This window comes from Tasmannia lanceolata, unplaced genomic scaffold (assembly GCF_043159265.1).
Source record: "Tasmannia lanceolata isolate RefF3 unplaced genomic scaffold, GAP_Taslan_0.1 ptg000024l, whole genome shotgun sequence".
NCBI classification, from domain to species: domain Eukaryota; kingdom Viridiplantae; phylum Streptophyta; class Magnoliopsida; order Canellales; family Winteraceae; genus Tasmannia; species Tasmannia lanceolata.
This window is the reverse complement of record NW_027518701.1, coordinates 1648070-1661601: the sequence shown is the minus strand read 5'-3', so window position 1 is coordinate 1661601 and position 13532 is coordinate 1648070. Positions and strand designations below refer to the sequence as shown.

General features: G+C 44.8%; 1 protein-coding gene across 1 annotated transcript; it reads right to left on the bottom strand.

Annotated features, from left to right (window-relative positions):
- Window positions 1-10385: 10385 nt before the first annotated feature.
- Window positions 10386-10790, bottom strand: LOC143857414 (uncharacterized). Its single transcript, XM_077367840.1, has one exon. It carries the CDS (start codon window positions 10788-10790, stop codon window positions 10386-10388), a length of 405 nt encoding a protein of 134 aa, XP_077223955.1.
- Between the last annotated feature and the right edge of the window lie 2742 nt (window positions 10791-13532).

Below are 13532 nucleotides of genomic sequence, written 5' to 3'. Positions count from 1 at the left end.
AGGCTATGCCCCATAAATTTTCCCCACTGGGTGTCCCTTTTCATCACTTGGGACACCCAGCAGCAGCACCACCACCAGTGTATCAATGAGTACAGAGGGGCTGATGTACTTCACGTAAGAAGGATTCAACGGATTTGATTGCCACGTACACTGCAATTGGGTGTCCCATGTGATGAAAAGGGGCACATTTATCATTTCCTGCTCATAATCATCACTAAATTGACGGCCCCCTAACCCTGGGTGGTAAGATCTTATATAGGAAATCCTTGTTCTTAGATCAATGGTCTAGATTGATGAATGAGATTGTAAAATTACTAGAGTTACAAATTGACCAAAGTGATTTGTAAGGGGTCGTATCATTGCATCTCATCCTTATTGGGACATGGATGATTAGTGCAGACAAAAGTTCAACTACATAAGGATTAGTAATTGGTTAATTGGATTAAGCTAATTTGAGTTCTATTATGGAACTCTAAGAAGTTTATTCTGTAAATATATGAGGTTGGTCTATGATGTCATCTACCTGACTAAAAGGAGATCTTCCTCGTAAGAGATAAGGTCGACGAGAATGGTAGTAGAAGATTCATCACTGATTTGTCACCCCATGACCGATCAAGATAAGTTCCTGATTATTCTTTGTATTCTAGTCTATTTGCATAGATCAATTTAGATATATCTGTCATGTTGTATTGATTGGATCTATTGTGTTTGTGATCATGGCATACTCTATAAGTATGTTTTGAACAGGAAAATGTTATCAGCACTACCATATTTTGATGATCACACTCCTCACTTTATTAAAAAGTAAGGTATGGCCAGCACCATAGGATGATTCAAACCGTTCATTAGATGGGCCACAGCCTAAATAGGTTCTGCCCCAAAAATCATTTCCATAGGTTGATCCTAACCCTCCGATCTATAAATGGTTAGGACCTTCTATAGATTGAAGAGTTAGGAAATCGCATTACTGGGGTATTTGAGAGAGAGAGAGAGAGAGAGAGGTTAGTGTGATTGTAATATTTATTTCATTGCAAGTGAAATAGGGTTGCACTCTTTAGCTAAGAGCCCTATCTTTGATTTGAGTTTCCCAAATAAAATATTGTCACTAGAATGTCTTATTTCTATAATTAAAATTAAAATTGAGGAATAAGAAATTACAACCTTTTTTATATTTTTTAAGGGAAATTGTATAAAAATTATTATACGATCAGAGACAAAATTTATATGCATATCAACCCTTGTTTCAATGCTTTTTTGTAACCATAAAAAATAAAGTTTTAATTATTTTTTGATTTCATCATTTTTTTTTTATTTATTCTGAATGACTTCAAAATAGTGTTTCATTATATATTAGAGGAATGCTAGACTCACAGGAGCCCTTGCAAAAAACAAGAGAAAGGGCGCCCTCATTGGTGAAAACTGTTTTATGGCAGTTATGAACGTGATTTTCTGCTCATCCTAAATTGGTTTTGACCAATGGAGGCGCCATTTTCCTGTTTTTTTGCAAGGGCTCCTGTGAGTCTAGCATTCCTCTATATATTATAATGAAAAAAAAGAAGCTAAGAAGAAAGATCACTTTTATGCCTTTTTAAATTACACTTATTGGGCCCAACTTTTGCCTAATTTGTGTGATCAGATCTGTTGATCCAAATGGAAACTATAATTCCGGTCAGAAACTATAATTCCAGCCAAATGCCATTGAAAGAACCTTAATCGGATGATCCCAGGCCCTTGATTGGTCGAGGCTTGTATAAGATTCCGCAAAAAAAAATAAAAAAAAATAAAAATGCTTAACTGTGATTTTTTGTAGTCCTTAATCTTATGGGTGGGATGTCCATTTGCGATGGGATCAAGACCATGTGAGTCATGTCATTATGTTCTACATCATCAAAGTCTTGATTTCATAGAATTAATTTTCAAATTTATTTTTCTACTGTTTTCTAAAATGTAACAACCCTAGATTTTTTTTTCTTAATGTCTATTTTTCCCAGACCCAAACCCTGTGCTTTAGCAAAGCTAACATATATTTTTTGTATAAATCCTATTTTTTAGAATTTCATATTTTATGTAAGTTTCACTTTTTTCAAGAAACAATCCAATTTTACTGCTTAAAAATTATATTATGTAACAATGACTATGGATAATTATAAAGTGAGAATAGTGTTCCTGCACAGTTGCTCAGATAGCTGAGCAGCTCCCTATAGGATCATCCTAACCCAATCAAAGGTGGAGGGGAAAATGGACAGATACTGTTTCTGACCATTTTTTCCCTCCACAAATGGCAGGGTTAGGATGATCCTAAAGGGCTCATTTTTTGTACACACTCTATCTATGGAAGGGCCTTCCAAATGAATGCTTTGGATCACCCAAAAAATGTGGGGCCACATGAGTTTTTGAAGCAACTGCTCAGATAAGCTATCTGAGCAACTGCGCAGGAACACTTTTCTCTTATAAAGTATAGATTATTAATACTAAAACTTGATTTTCTTGGCCTAAACATATAAGTAGGGGGGCAATTCGAGTTGATTTTTTGGAATACAGGTTGAGCTTTAACTATAAATCGGGTAGGGTTTGGGTTGATTCGAGTTCATTTTTTAGCAAAAGCTCAACCTGAGACAGCGAAGTTACACCACTACATACAACCTAGCAATATTCACAAATCAAATCCCTTAGTGGGCCCATCATAAATGCACAAATCAAATCTCTCAATGGGCCCACGAATCAAATCTCTTAGCACAAATCTCTCAGTGGACTTTTTTTTGGAAAAGTTTGGAAAGGAAACAGATTTCTAAAATTTCCTACTTTATTTACTCCCAAAAAAAAATAGTTTAAAACTAGAAATTATATGATGAAATGGCATACTAACACGTACTCCACATCCCATCTTTGATATTGGATCCAACAGCAACTCACCTTTGTGAAGCTGCAGTTCGATCAAATATTATTAGAATATGTGAGTCGGATTAGATTGTGGTTCACCGTTGGATCGTCTTGATGTAGATTAGGCAAGTTGGTTAAGAGAAGTAACCTAGCTAGATTAAGCAATAAAATTGAATTGGAAATTAGGCTAGAATCGAATCTTCTATTATCATCACTTTCCATAGTTATCTTGATTTCATTCTACATTTATAATGCAAGTAATGTGAAATTCCTAAATTCATCAATTCTCTTCGTAATCTATCCAAGTTTAGTGAAACTCCTAAATTTGTCATGGTATCCAAGATTTCATTCTATATTTTAGGGAGATTCTAGTGAAAAACTTCAATTTTCGTATTGGGGAATTTTACCTTGGAAATTTTATTGTAATCAAATGTATGTCGATTTTTCAATCCACATTAGGGCTGCACACGGTTCGGACCGGTTCGGTTTAGGGAGTTTTTTTTTAACCGAACCAATTACATCGGTTTGGAGAAAATCCAAACCATAACCAAACCGATGGGGGGTATAACCGAACCAAACCAAACCGATTTTGACCGGTTCGGTTCGGTTTGGTTCACGGTTTATCCGGTACAAATCCAAATCAAGTAGTTAAATACATTTATCTATATAAAAAAAAGAGGTTTATCTATTCGAATCGACCATCAACGGTGTGCAACGAGACCATCAATCTTTCTAAGTAAGCGCTCTCTCTCTCTCTCTCTCTCTCTCTCTCTCTCTCTCTCTCTCTCTCTCTCTCTCTCTCACGAAACAAAAAATGAAAAGATCCCTCCCTCTCTAACCCTCACCGAGGGCCTTATAAAGGGGATGATATATCCCCCCCCCCCCCCCCCCCCCATTTTCTTCTCTTGGACAGCCTCTCTAAGTATTTATGACTATTATTTTTATACTTCTAAGGGGTGGTCTAAGGGAAAGGGGTGAATGTATTCTTTACTTTAGAATACAAGGAATTGATATAGACACACCTCCCTTGTTTAAATCACCCCTCTTCTCTTTGCAAATGAAATAACTCACCTTCGATTTAATAATGACACAAAATCATAAGTCTTTTCCTCCATTTCTGGTTCGGTTCGGTTAATTTTCGGTTTAAAAATCTAAAATCGTGAACTGAATCAATGGGAATGGTTCGGTAAAATTCTAAACCGTGACCGAACCAATGCCGAGAAAAACCAAACCAAACCGAAAAGGCCCGGTTCAGTTCAATTTATCAGTTTGGCCGATTTTTTGTGGAGCCTTAATCCACATAAGTTTGAGGGCATGTTAGAATATGTGAGTCGTTGGATTGGATTGTGATTCACCGTTGGATCGTCTTGGTGTATATTAGTCAAGTAGGTTAAGAGAGGTAACGTAGCTATATTAAGCAATTAGATTGAATTAGGAATGAGGCTAGAATAGAATCTTCTATTATCATCCCTTTCCATAGTGTTAGGCCCAAAATTGGTAACAGATACGGCAGTGACGAAAGAGCTGACCTACTTGGTCCAAGTTGACTTAAAAATGTCCTGCACAGTAGCGCACAAGGTTAGAAGACGAACCTGGAGTCGTTGCTCCGGACGGGCCCTTCGACACTCAAGTCAGTATGAGCAGAAGAGTAAAGCTAGAGCTTGGAGTTATAGCTTAAGAATTTTTCTATATCTCCCACCTTAGCATGAGTGAAGGCTATTTATGGTGAGAGCTCTGGGGTGGTTGGATCACCTACCCCGGGACAAGTGTCGGCCCATGTGTGGGCTTGTTTTTACCTGCTATTGGCAGATTACTAGGTTGCCCTTGGGGCCGTGTCAACTCCATGGTGGGCCCTTCGGGGGCCACGTGTCCACAGCTGGTTGGATGTGGCTTTCCATATCCCATCATTTGCCCCCCGGTTCTCCAAGTCATTGTAGTGACTTGGGGAAGCATGAGAGATTGCATTCCTGAGCGGTTGAGTGAGCCGAGGTTCGGGATGAAGCACGTCGGCTAGCTTCCTGCGTCTTGCCTAATCGGAGGCGACCAAAAATACGAAGTGGAATAGGGAGTGAAAAACTCTGGCCGGCCAAGCCCTCTGCACGGCCTGGGACGACAAAAAATAGGAAGTGAAATTCTCTGGCCGGCCAAGCCCTCTACACGGCCTGGGACGACCAGAAACATCAATTGAACTCTGGTCGGCCAAGCAATCTGCACGGCCTGGGACGACCAGAAATAGGGAGTGAAATTCTCTGGCCGGCCAAGCCCTCTGCATGGCCTGGGACGACCAAAAATATCAAGTGAACTCTGGGCGGCCAAGCAATCTGCACGGCCTGGGACGACTAGAAATAGGAAGTGAAATTCTCTGGCCGGCCAAGCCCTCTGCACGACCTGGGACGACCAGAAATATCAAGTGAACTCTGGCCGGCCAAGCCCTTTGCACGGCCTGGGACGACCAGAAATAGAAAGTGAACTCTGGCTGGCCTGGGACGACCAAAAATAGAAAGTGAAATTCTCTGACCAGCCAAGCCCTCTGCACACGGCCTGGGACGACCAGATTTTTGTCGTTTTGTACAATGCGCCATATTTTGCACGACTTGGGATGACCAAATTTTTGTCGTTTTGTACAACGCGCCATATCCTGGCCGGCCTGGGACAACCAGATTTTTGTCATTTTGAGCATGCGCCATATCCTGGCCGGCCTGAGATGACCAGATTTTTGTCGTTTTGTGCAACACGCCATATCCTGGCCGGCTTGGGACGACCAGATTTTTGTCGTTTTCTGCACGCGCTATATCCTGGCCGGTTTGGGACGACCAGATTTTTGTCGTTTTGTACAACGCGCCATATCCTGGCTGGCTTTGGACGACCCGATTTTTGTCATTTTGTACAACATACCATATCCTTGCCGGCTTGGGACGACCAGATTTTTGTTGTTTTGTGCACGCACCATATCCTGGCCGGCCAAATCAGAGACGAACAATTTTTCATACTCATGTTGTACGTGTATACACACAAAGTACATATATACACTATACACGTATGTATTATTCGTATCCCTGTACGTGTTCATACGCGTCGCCTCGCATTGTGCACCCTGCCTCATTAATGAGGGACACATCGCCTTTGGTTCGTGAATGCGAACCGCCTCATGCCTCCAAGGCTATAAGTAGCGGTGACTTACCCATTCACTTTTACTTTCCCTCTGCCTCGCTTCCACTCCGCCTGCTCGGGTCTGTGATTAGCCATGTGGTTGTGGTCGTTGCTGCGTTAGGTGCCTTCAGACCGGTTCTTTTTAGTGCGTCTTTTCCATTTGTCTTTGGCTTTCTCCGTCTCCCTTTTTTTGTATTCTTGATGTCCAGTAGTAGCTCTAGTTCTGAGTCAGGCTCTGGGTCGTCATCGGGGGAATCCGCTTCTGATAGCAGTTCAGGGTCAAGTTCATCTAATCTGACCAGGATTCCCGGCCCATCAATGGCTAGCCATAGGGGGGATGTAGTTGAACTTGACGAGCTCATAGATAGTGGGGACGATGTGATTTTAGACTTAAACACCATCCTAGTCCGAGCAGATAGCCTATACCGGGCAGAGGCGAGATGATGGGGGTTATGTGGCCGATGCGTCCACCTCTTTTATTCCGGGGCGGGCTGCAGAGGTCGTAGCTGAAGCTCGGATGGACGCCAATCCCGAGTACAATATTCAGGCTCTTTACAAGGAGAACATCCTTGATGAGTCCAAACTAGGGGAGATTAGGGATATGTATTGCATTCCTGAGCGGTTCAGTTTGAGAGCGGCAATAAAGGGAGATAGGGCTAGTAACAACAGTACCGATGTCTGTGTTTAGGACGAGGCCATAAGGGCTGGACTTAGGTTCCTCTTACATCTCTTTTTTACTGAGATTCTCCGATATTACGGCCTGGCCCCGGCTCAGGTTGCGCCGAACTCATGGAGAACTCTAGTCGGCTTTATGTTCCTGGTCTGAGGTCGCCTCCAAAGAAATTTGCCCGTACCGTTGTTCCGTATGTGCACGCATTTGAAGAGGCATAAGGATGGAGGTTGGATCTATATCAGCCAGCGTCCTGAGGTGAAGATGATCATTGGCATCTCAACCTCCATACATAATTGGAAAAACAGGTTCCTCTATGTCGTGGACAGCGAGCCTACTAGGCCCTGGCTGGTTCCCTTAAAATGGTCCACCCTTGACATGCTTGTGTTGAGTCGCAAGCCGTTACTGGAGGGCGAGGATAAGCTCATGTTTGCCCAAATCTATGAGGAGCTGCAATGAGAGGGCCTGATCTATTGCTCGGAGTTCTCAAGGGAAGAGATCCTGGTCGAGCTGGGCATTAGTACTGTGACCCGGGCACGTAGGTGGCTTTAGGCTAGCCTTATTCCTAAGCTTTCTTTTTCTTTCATTGTTACTGACGTTGGCTTTGTTCCTGTTGAATTTCAGAGATGCAGAAGCGATCCGCACTGGAGAAGGTGAGACAGAATGCCTTTGGCAGGGGCCAGAAAAGGAAGGCTCCCGAAACTTCCAGTCCTGCACCAGTCCAGGACGCACCGCCCAAAGGGAGTAAGCCAACTATAAAGATCGTCGGCGTCTATGGCTGGGGAGCTGGATCCGGGCAGAGCGCTGTCCTTGGCGTCCCGTCTACTCCTGTACGGCCCGGGGACAATGTTTTCCGCCCCAACTGGGCCGTTCAGAAAAGCAACACTGGCTTGGGGGACAGCTGGGTTGCTGGGGAGTTAATCACCAAGGGCTTGCTGAAGGAGGACAACCTCAAGGTCCTGAAAGAGCCTCCAGGCACGGCCGAGGAGGCAAGGAGCTGAAAACTTAAATCCTATTGCTCATGTTCGTTTGCTGCATGTCCTATTGCTCATATCTTTTTCCTTTTATTCACAGATCGGATGTTACTATAATGACATCTGCGAGAAGAGCAAGGGCTTCTCCACAACAATCACCCGATCCGAGGCTGAAAACGGTAGGCTGAAGCAGGAAGCCAAGGAGCTGAAAAGGTCCATTGATGAGAGGGACAAGGAGATCAAGAGGCTAAACAGTGAAATGACCGCCCAAGGGGAGAAGGCTCTTGACGCCCTCCACAAGCAGAGAGAGCCCAAAATAGGCAGAGGGAGGCCGTTCAGAAGAAGGAAGACAAGCTCATCAATCTGTCCACTGAGTCGTACAAGCTGGGTTTCATAGACTGCCTCGATCAGGTCAAGGGGGCTAACCCAAATGTCATCCTAGAAGGCATTACCATGCCAGAGATGGAGGCCGGGGAGGCGGACGAGCAGAACACCCTTCCAGCCAGGGGTGTTTCGGAGGCAAATGACCCTCAGGGGAACGAGTCATGAGGATCCCTGATCTTCTCGTTCTCTTTTTGCCTGTCTTGACCCATGTGGTGAATTCTTTTTGTTACTGCCCTTGGGGGGTCATTTTTTGTACATCTGCCCGTCTGGGCTTTTATGAATAGAGAATGTTCTGAATGTCTTACAAGTGCTGGACTTCTTTGCTTTCGCTTGTGATCGTATACGCTCAAAACTGATCACACTTGGTTCACTCCCGGAGTGAACCAAGCAGTTAACCCGAGCTTAAGAACTTAAATCCTATTAGAATGTTGGTTCTGCCACGGTTTGTTCCCGACCAAGAGGGCTTACTAGGATGAACAAGAGTGAACCAAGCAGTTAACCCAAGCTTAATAACTTGGATTTTTATTTGGAATGTTGGTTTTCTGCCCCGGTTTGTTCCCGACCAGGAGTTGACTCCCGATCTTACTGGGATGAACCGGAGTGAACCAAGCTGTTAACCCGAGCTTAATAACTTGGATTTTCATTTGGGATGTTGGTTTTCTGCCACGGTTTGTTCCTGACCAGGAGTTGACTTCCGGTCTTACTGGGATGAACCGGAGTGGACCAAGCAGTTAACCCAAGCTTAAGAACTTGGATTTTCATTTGGGATGTTGGTTTTCTGCCATGGTTTGTTTCTGACCAAAAGTTGTCTCCCGGTCTTACTGGGATGAATCGGAGTGGACCAAGCAGTTAACCCTAGCTTAAGAACTTGGATTTTCATTTGGGATGTTGATTTTCTACCACGGTTTGTTCCCGACCAAGAGTTGACTCCCGGTCTTACTGGGATGAACCGGAGTGGACCAAGCAGTTAACCCGAGCTTAAGAACTTGGATTTTCATTTGGAATGTTGGTTTTCTGCCACGATTTGTTCCCGACCAGGAGTTGACTCCCGGTCCTACTAGGATGAACCGGAGTGGACCAAGCAGTTAACCCGCACTGAAACACATAGAGAGCTTGCAACAGATGTATCCTTTTTCATTTACTACAAGTTTTGGTGGAATTACAATGGGATCTGGTGATCGCCTTGTGTCTCCAGTCTATTGGTAGTATCTCCTCAGGTTTTTTGAATTCCAGGTGTGGGGGAGCTGGTGCTCGTCTAGTGTCTCCAGTCTGTAACTTCTTGGTCGTATGACTTCTTTTACTTGGTATGGCCCCTCCCAGGTCGAGGAGAGTTTGCCCACCCTCCTGGGTTGGGATACAACCGCCTTTCTCAAGACTAGATCACCCACGCGATGTTCTCTTGGGCGTATTTTCGCGTCGTGGTAATTAGACACTTTCTGTTTATAGGCTGCTACTCTGATGAAGGATTCCTCTCGGACTTCTTCTAGCAGATCTAAGTTCGTGCGGGGCCCGTCCTCGTTTAACTGCTCACTGAAGTTGTTGACCAGGGGGGAAGGGACACGATGTCAATTGGGATTACTGCCTCGGTTCCAAAAGTCAAGTTGAAGGGTGGCTCCCCAGTTGCTGTACGCAGAGTGGTTCGGTAGGCCCACAGGACATGGTACAGCTCCTCTGCCCATCGTTCCGCTTTATCATCCAACCTCTTTTTGATCCCCTGGAGGATAATCCTGTTTGTGACTTCTGTCTGCCCATTGGTTTGGGGGTACGCTATAGACGTGAACCTCTGCTCGATTTTCAGATCCGAACAAAACTTTCTGAAGCTGCGGCTGTCAAACTGCTTGTCGTTGTCTGTTATCAGGATGCGAGGTACCCTGAACCTGCAAACCACCGACTTCCAGAAGAATGTCTGTATATTTTGCTCCGTGATCTTGGCCAGAGGTTCAGCCTCCGCCCACTTGGTGAAGTAGTCTATAGAGACTACGACAAATTCGCGTCCTCCGGAGGCTGGTGGGAAAGGTCTTAGGATGTCCATCCCCCATACTGTAAAAGTGAGTGAACTGACGATCGCGGCCATTAGCACAACCGGTTGATGAATGGTGGGAGAGAACTTCTGACACTTCTCGTATTTTTTGACAAGGTCCAACACGTCTTGCCTTAAGGTCGGCCAATATAGGCCTCGCAAAAGCACCTTGATGGCCAGGGCCTTGCCCCCCAAGTGTTCCCCGCAGATTACCTCGTGTGTTTCTTGTAAAGAGTACGATGCGTCGCCGGGCCGGAGGCATTTCAAGTAGGGGAGGCTATATGACCTTTTGTACAGGTTCTCACCATCATGGGAGAACCTCGCAGGCTTCTTTCTTATCTCCAGGAAGCTTCCCTTCACGCAGGTAGTCGATTATTTCGTCCATCCAACATGGCTCATTATCGACCTGCATTACTTCGACAACCTCGCATTCAATGATGGAATTCTTCAGGAATTCCATGCATATATTCCCGAGAGCGGTGTAGCCTGAGGCTGCTAGTTTGGAAAGTACATCTGCTTTTGTATTTTCCGTTCTGGGGATCCTGACGACCTCAAAGTTTTTAAACTTGTCAACTAGCTGGCAGACCTTTGCTAGGTACCTGATCATCCGCTCATCGCGGGCTTCGTACGTTACCTGAACTTGGTTGACGACCAGCTGAGAATCGGAGTAAGCATTGAGCCTCTGGGCATGAGTCTGTACTGCTAAGTTCATTCTGGTAATAAGAGCTTCTTACTCCGCCTCGTTGTTAGATGCACGGAATCTGAACCTTACTGCATAATCCACAACGAAGTCTTCGAGTCCGGTGAGAATCAGGCTAGTGCCATTGCCTAGCTTGTTTGAAGACCCGTCCACATACAATTTCCAGAGCGGTTGTTCATGCGATGGATTCTGCTCTTCGGGTGCAATCGCCATTTCCAAGTCCACGGGATGAGCTTCCTCTGTCCGGACTTGCCTCCCAAGTGTAGTTAATTCTCCACCTGGAGGTTGGATTGTCTCTGTTCCTGGCGTAGCATCCAATGTGGGCATGGTGCACTCCGCGACAAAGTCTGCAGTACTTGGGCTTTTATTGCCAGCCTCGGAAGGTATCGGATGTCGAACTCGCTGAGTTCCACGGCCCACTTTACAAGTCGCCCCGATGTGTCTGGTCTGTGAAGGATTTGTCGGAGTGGCTGATCCGTCAGGACCTTTATTGTGTGCGCTTGAAAATACGGCCTTAGTTTTTTGGCCGCCATGATAAGGGCATACGCCAATTTTTCCACCTGCTGGTATCTGGTCTTGGCTTCATGTAGGACCTTGCTGACGTAGTAGATTGGTTTTTGTTGGTTATGCTCCTCTCGGATCAACACTGCTGCTAGCGCCAGGGGGCTCACGGATAGATACAATACTAACTCTTCTCCCGGCTTGGGCTTGGTCAACAGTGGTGGGGAAGCTAGGTACTGCTTCAGTTCTTCAAACGCGACTTGGCACTCCAGTGTCCAGGGGGCTGTTTTGATCCCCTTAATAGCATTAAAGAATGGGAGGCATCTTTCCGCGGATTTTGAAACAAAGCGTCCTAGCGGGGCCATCATTCCAGAAAGCCGCTGAACTTTCCTTATTGTGGTCGGCAGGCTCAGTCCAACCAGCGCCTTGATTTTCTCAGGGTTTGCCTCGATTCCCCTTTGGCTTACAATGAAGACCAGGAACTTCCCAGCGGTAACTCCGAACGTGCACTTGGTCGGGTTGAGCTTCATATTGTGTTCTCTTAGAATTTGGAATGTCTCCTTCAAGTCGGATATGTGATCCGACGCCTTTTTGCTTTTGACCAACATGTCATCAACGTAAACCTCCATATTCCTTCCGATCTGGTCCCTGAAGAGTTTGTTTATGAGTCTCTGGTATGTTGCTCCGGCATTTTTTAGACCGAATGACATGATGCGATAATAGTACGTCCCCTGATCTGTAACGAAGGATGTTTTCAGTATGTCCGATTCGTACATTCTGATATGATTGTACCCGGAAAAGGCGTCCATAAAGCTCAGTAGCTCATGACCTGCGGTCGCATCGATTAATTGATCGATTTTTGAAAGCGGGTAACTGTCTTTCGGGCAGGCCTTGTTCAAATCAGTGAAGTTGATGCAAGTTCTCCATTTGCCGTTGGCTTTCTTTACCATGACAACGTTTGCGAGCCAGTTAGGATACTGGATTTTTTGAATGAAGTCGGCCCTCAAGAGCCTCTCCACTTCCTCTTTGATGGCTTGTCACCTCTCTGGGGCGAAATGTCTTCTTTTTTGCTTTTCAGGCTTGCAAGTGGGATCAACACCGAGTTTATGAGTGTTGATTTTGGAATTTATGCCAGGCATGTTCACAGGGACCCACAAAAGACATCTACGTGTGGTACCTGATCCCGCGAGAGGGGTGGGGCGCGAGCCGCCACGCTCTCTCTCTTGGTCTCCCGTACCCACGCGATTGGCGTGTGCATTTAATTATTGATTTGAATTCGTCTTTCATGTGAACTTGGGATCACTAAGGCAATCCGAATTCCACACGAAAGAGACTGACAGAGTCGCCACCTAGATGTGGGATCTAGGACCCAAAATTAACCAGAAATCTAGACTCGCTACCTGGTTACGAGAATGGAAGGTATGGGGAGTTATCCGCCACATGCACCATTCCTGCCCGATAATCGGTCTTCGATTCCAAAAGCTAACTCTTTTAAATTTATTTTAAATGGCTCATTCAACTCTATGTTAATGTGCGAACTAAGTGACATGCATCCTATGATCTAATTTCAATGAGAATCCTAAATGTGTATCTTGATTTATTAATTTGTCTGGATTCAATCTAAGTGAAGGTTCTCCTAGAATTCTAATTTCATGGAAAGTCCTAAGTGATTTGATTAAGTATTTACAAGAAAATTAATATACAAAACACCACAATTTGTTGTGGTGCCGACTCGCGGGTGGTATGCCATCAGACATCCAAGCTGCCTACGTACCCAAGCCTCACTGGGATCAGAGTCGACGTAGTTCGGTGCACCTAAGCTAAGTTACATATGCCTAACTCAACTAAGACACCGACCTAGACGGGATTGACTGTTTCAACAGTTTTAAGAGAAGTTATTTAATTCAAGTTGAGGATTTTATTATCTTAGGATTTCATCGAAGATGCTATATGATCCTATCTAAATGCAAGTTGTCCCTTAGACTAATGCAGGTTAGCCTACATCCTAGTTTACTAGGCTTGTCCTAGGGAAAAACTGGATGACTAGTGTAACTTGACCTATGGCACGGTTGCTATACATAGCAAGCGTCCGTGATGAGGCTGGACTCCTAACTCTAGGACTCCCTAAAACTTAGGACACAACACGACACGACACCATTGTTCCTAAATTGGGCTCTAAGGGTTCTTACGACGGAAACCATAATCCAATGGTTCCGAGAGACACGAGATGAATCGAGATGATGAATAGTGTGA

Excerpts from the sequence above, each read along its gene's own strand:
- LOC143857414 (XM_077367840.1), bottom strand. The coding sequence starts at position 10,790 with ATGAACTTAGCAGTACAGACTCATGCCCAGAGGCTCAATGCTTACTCC.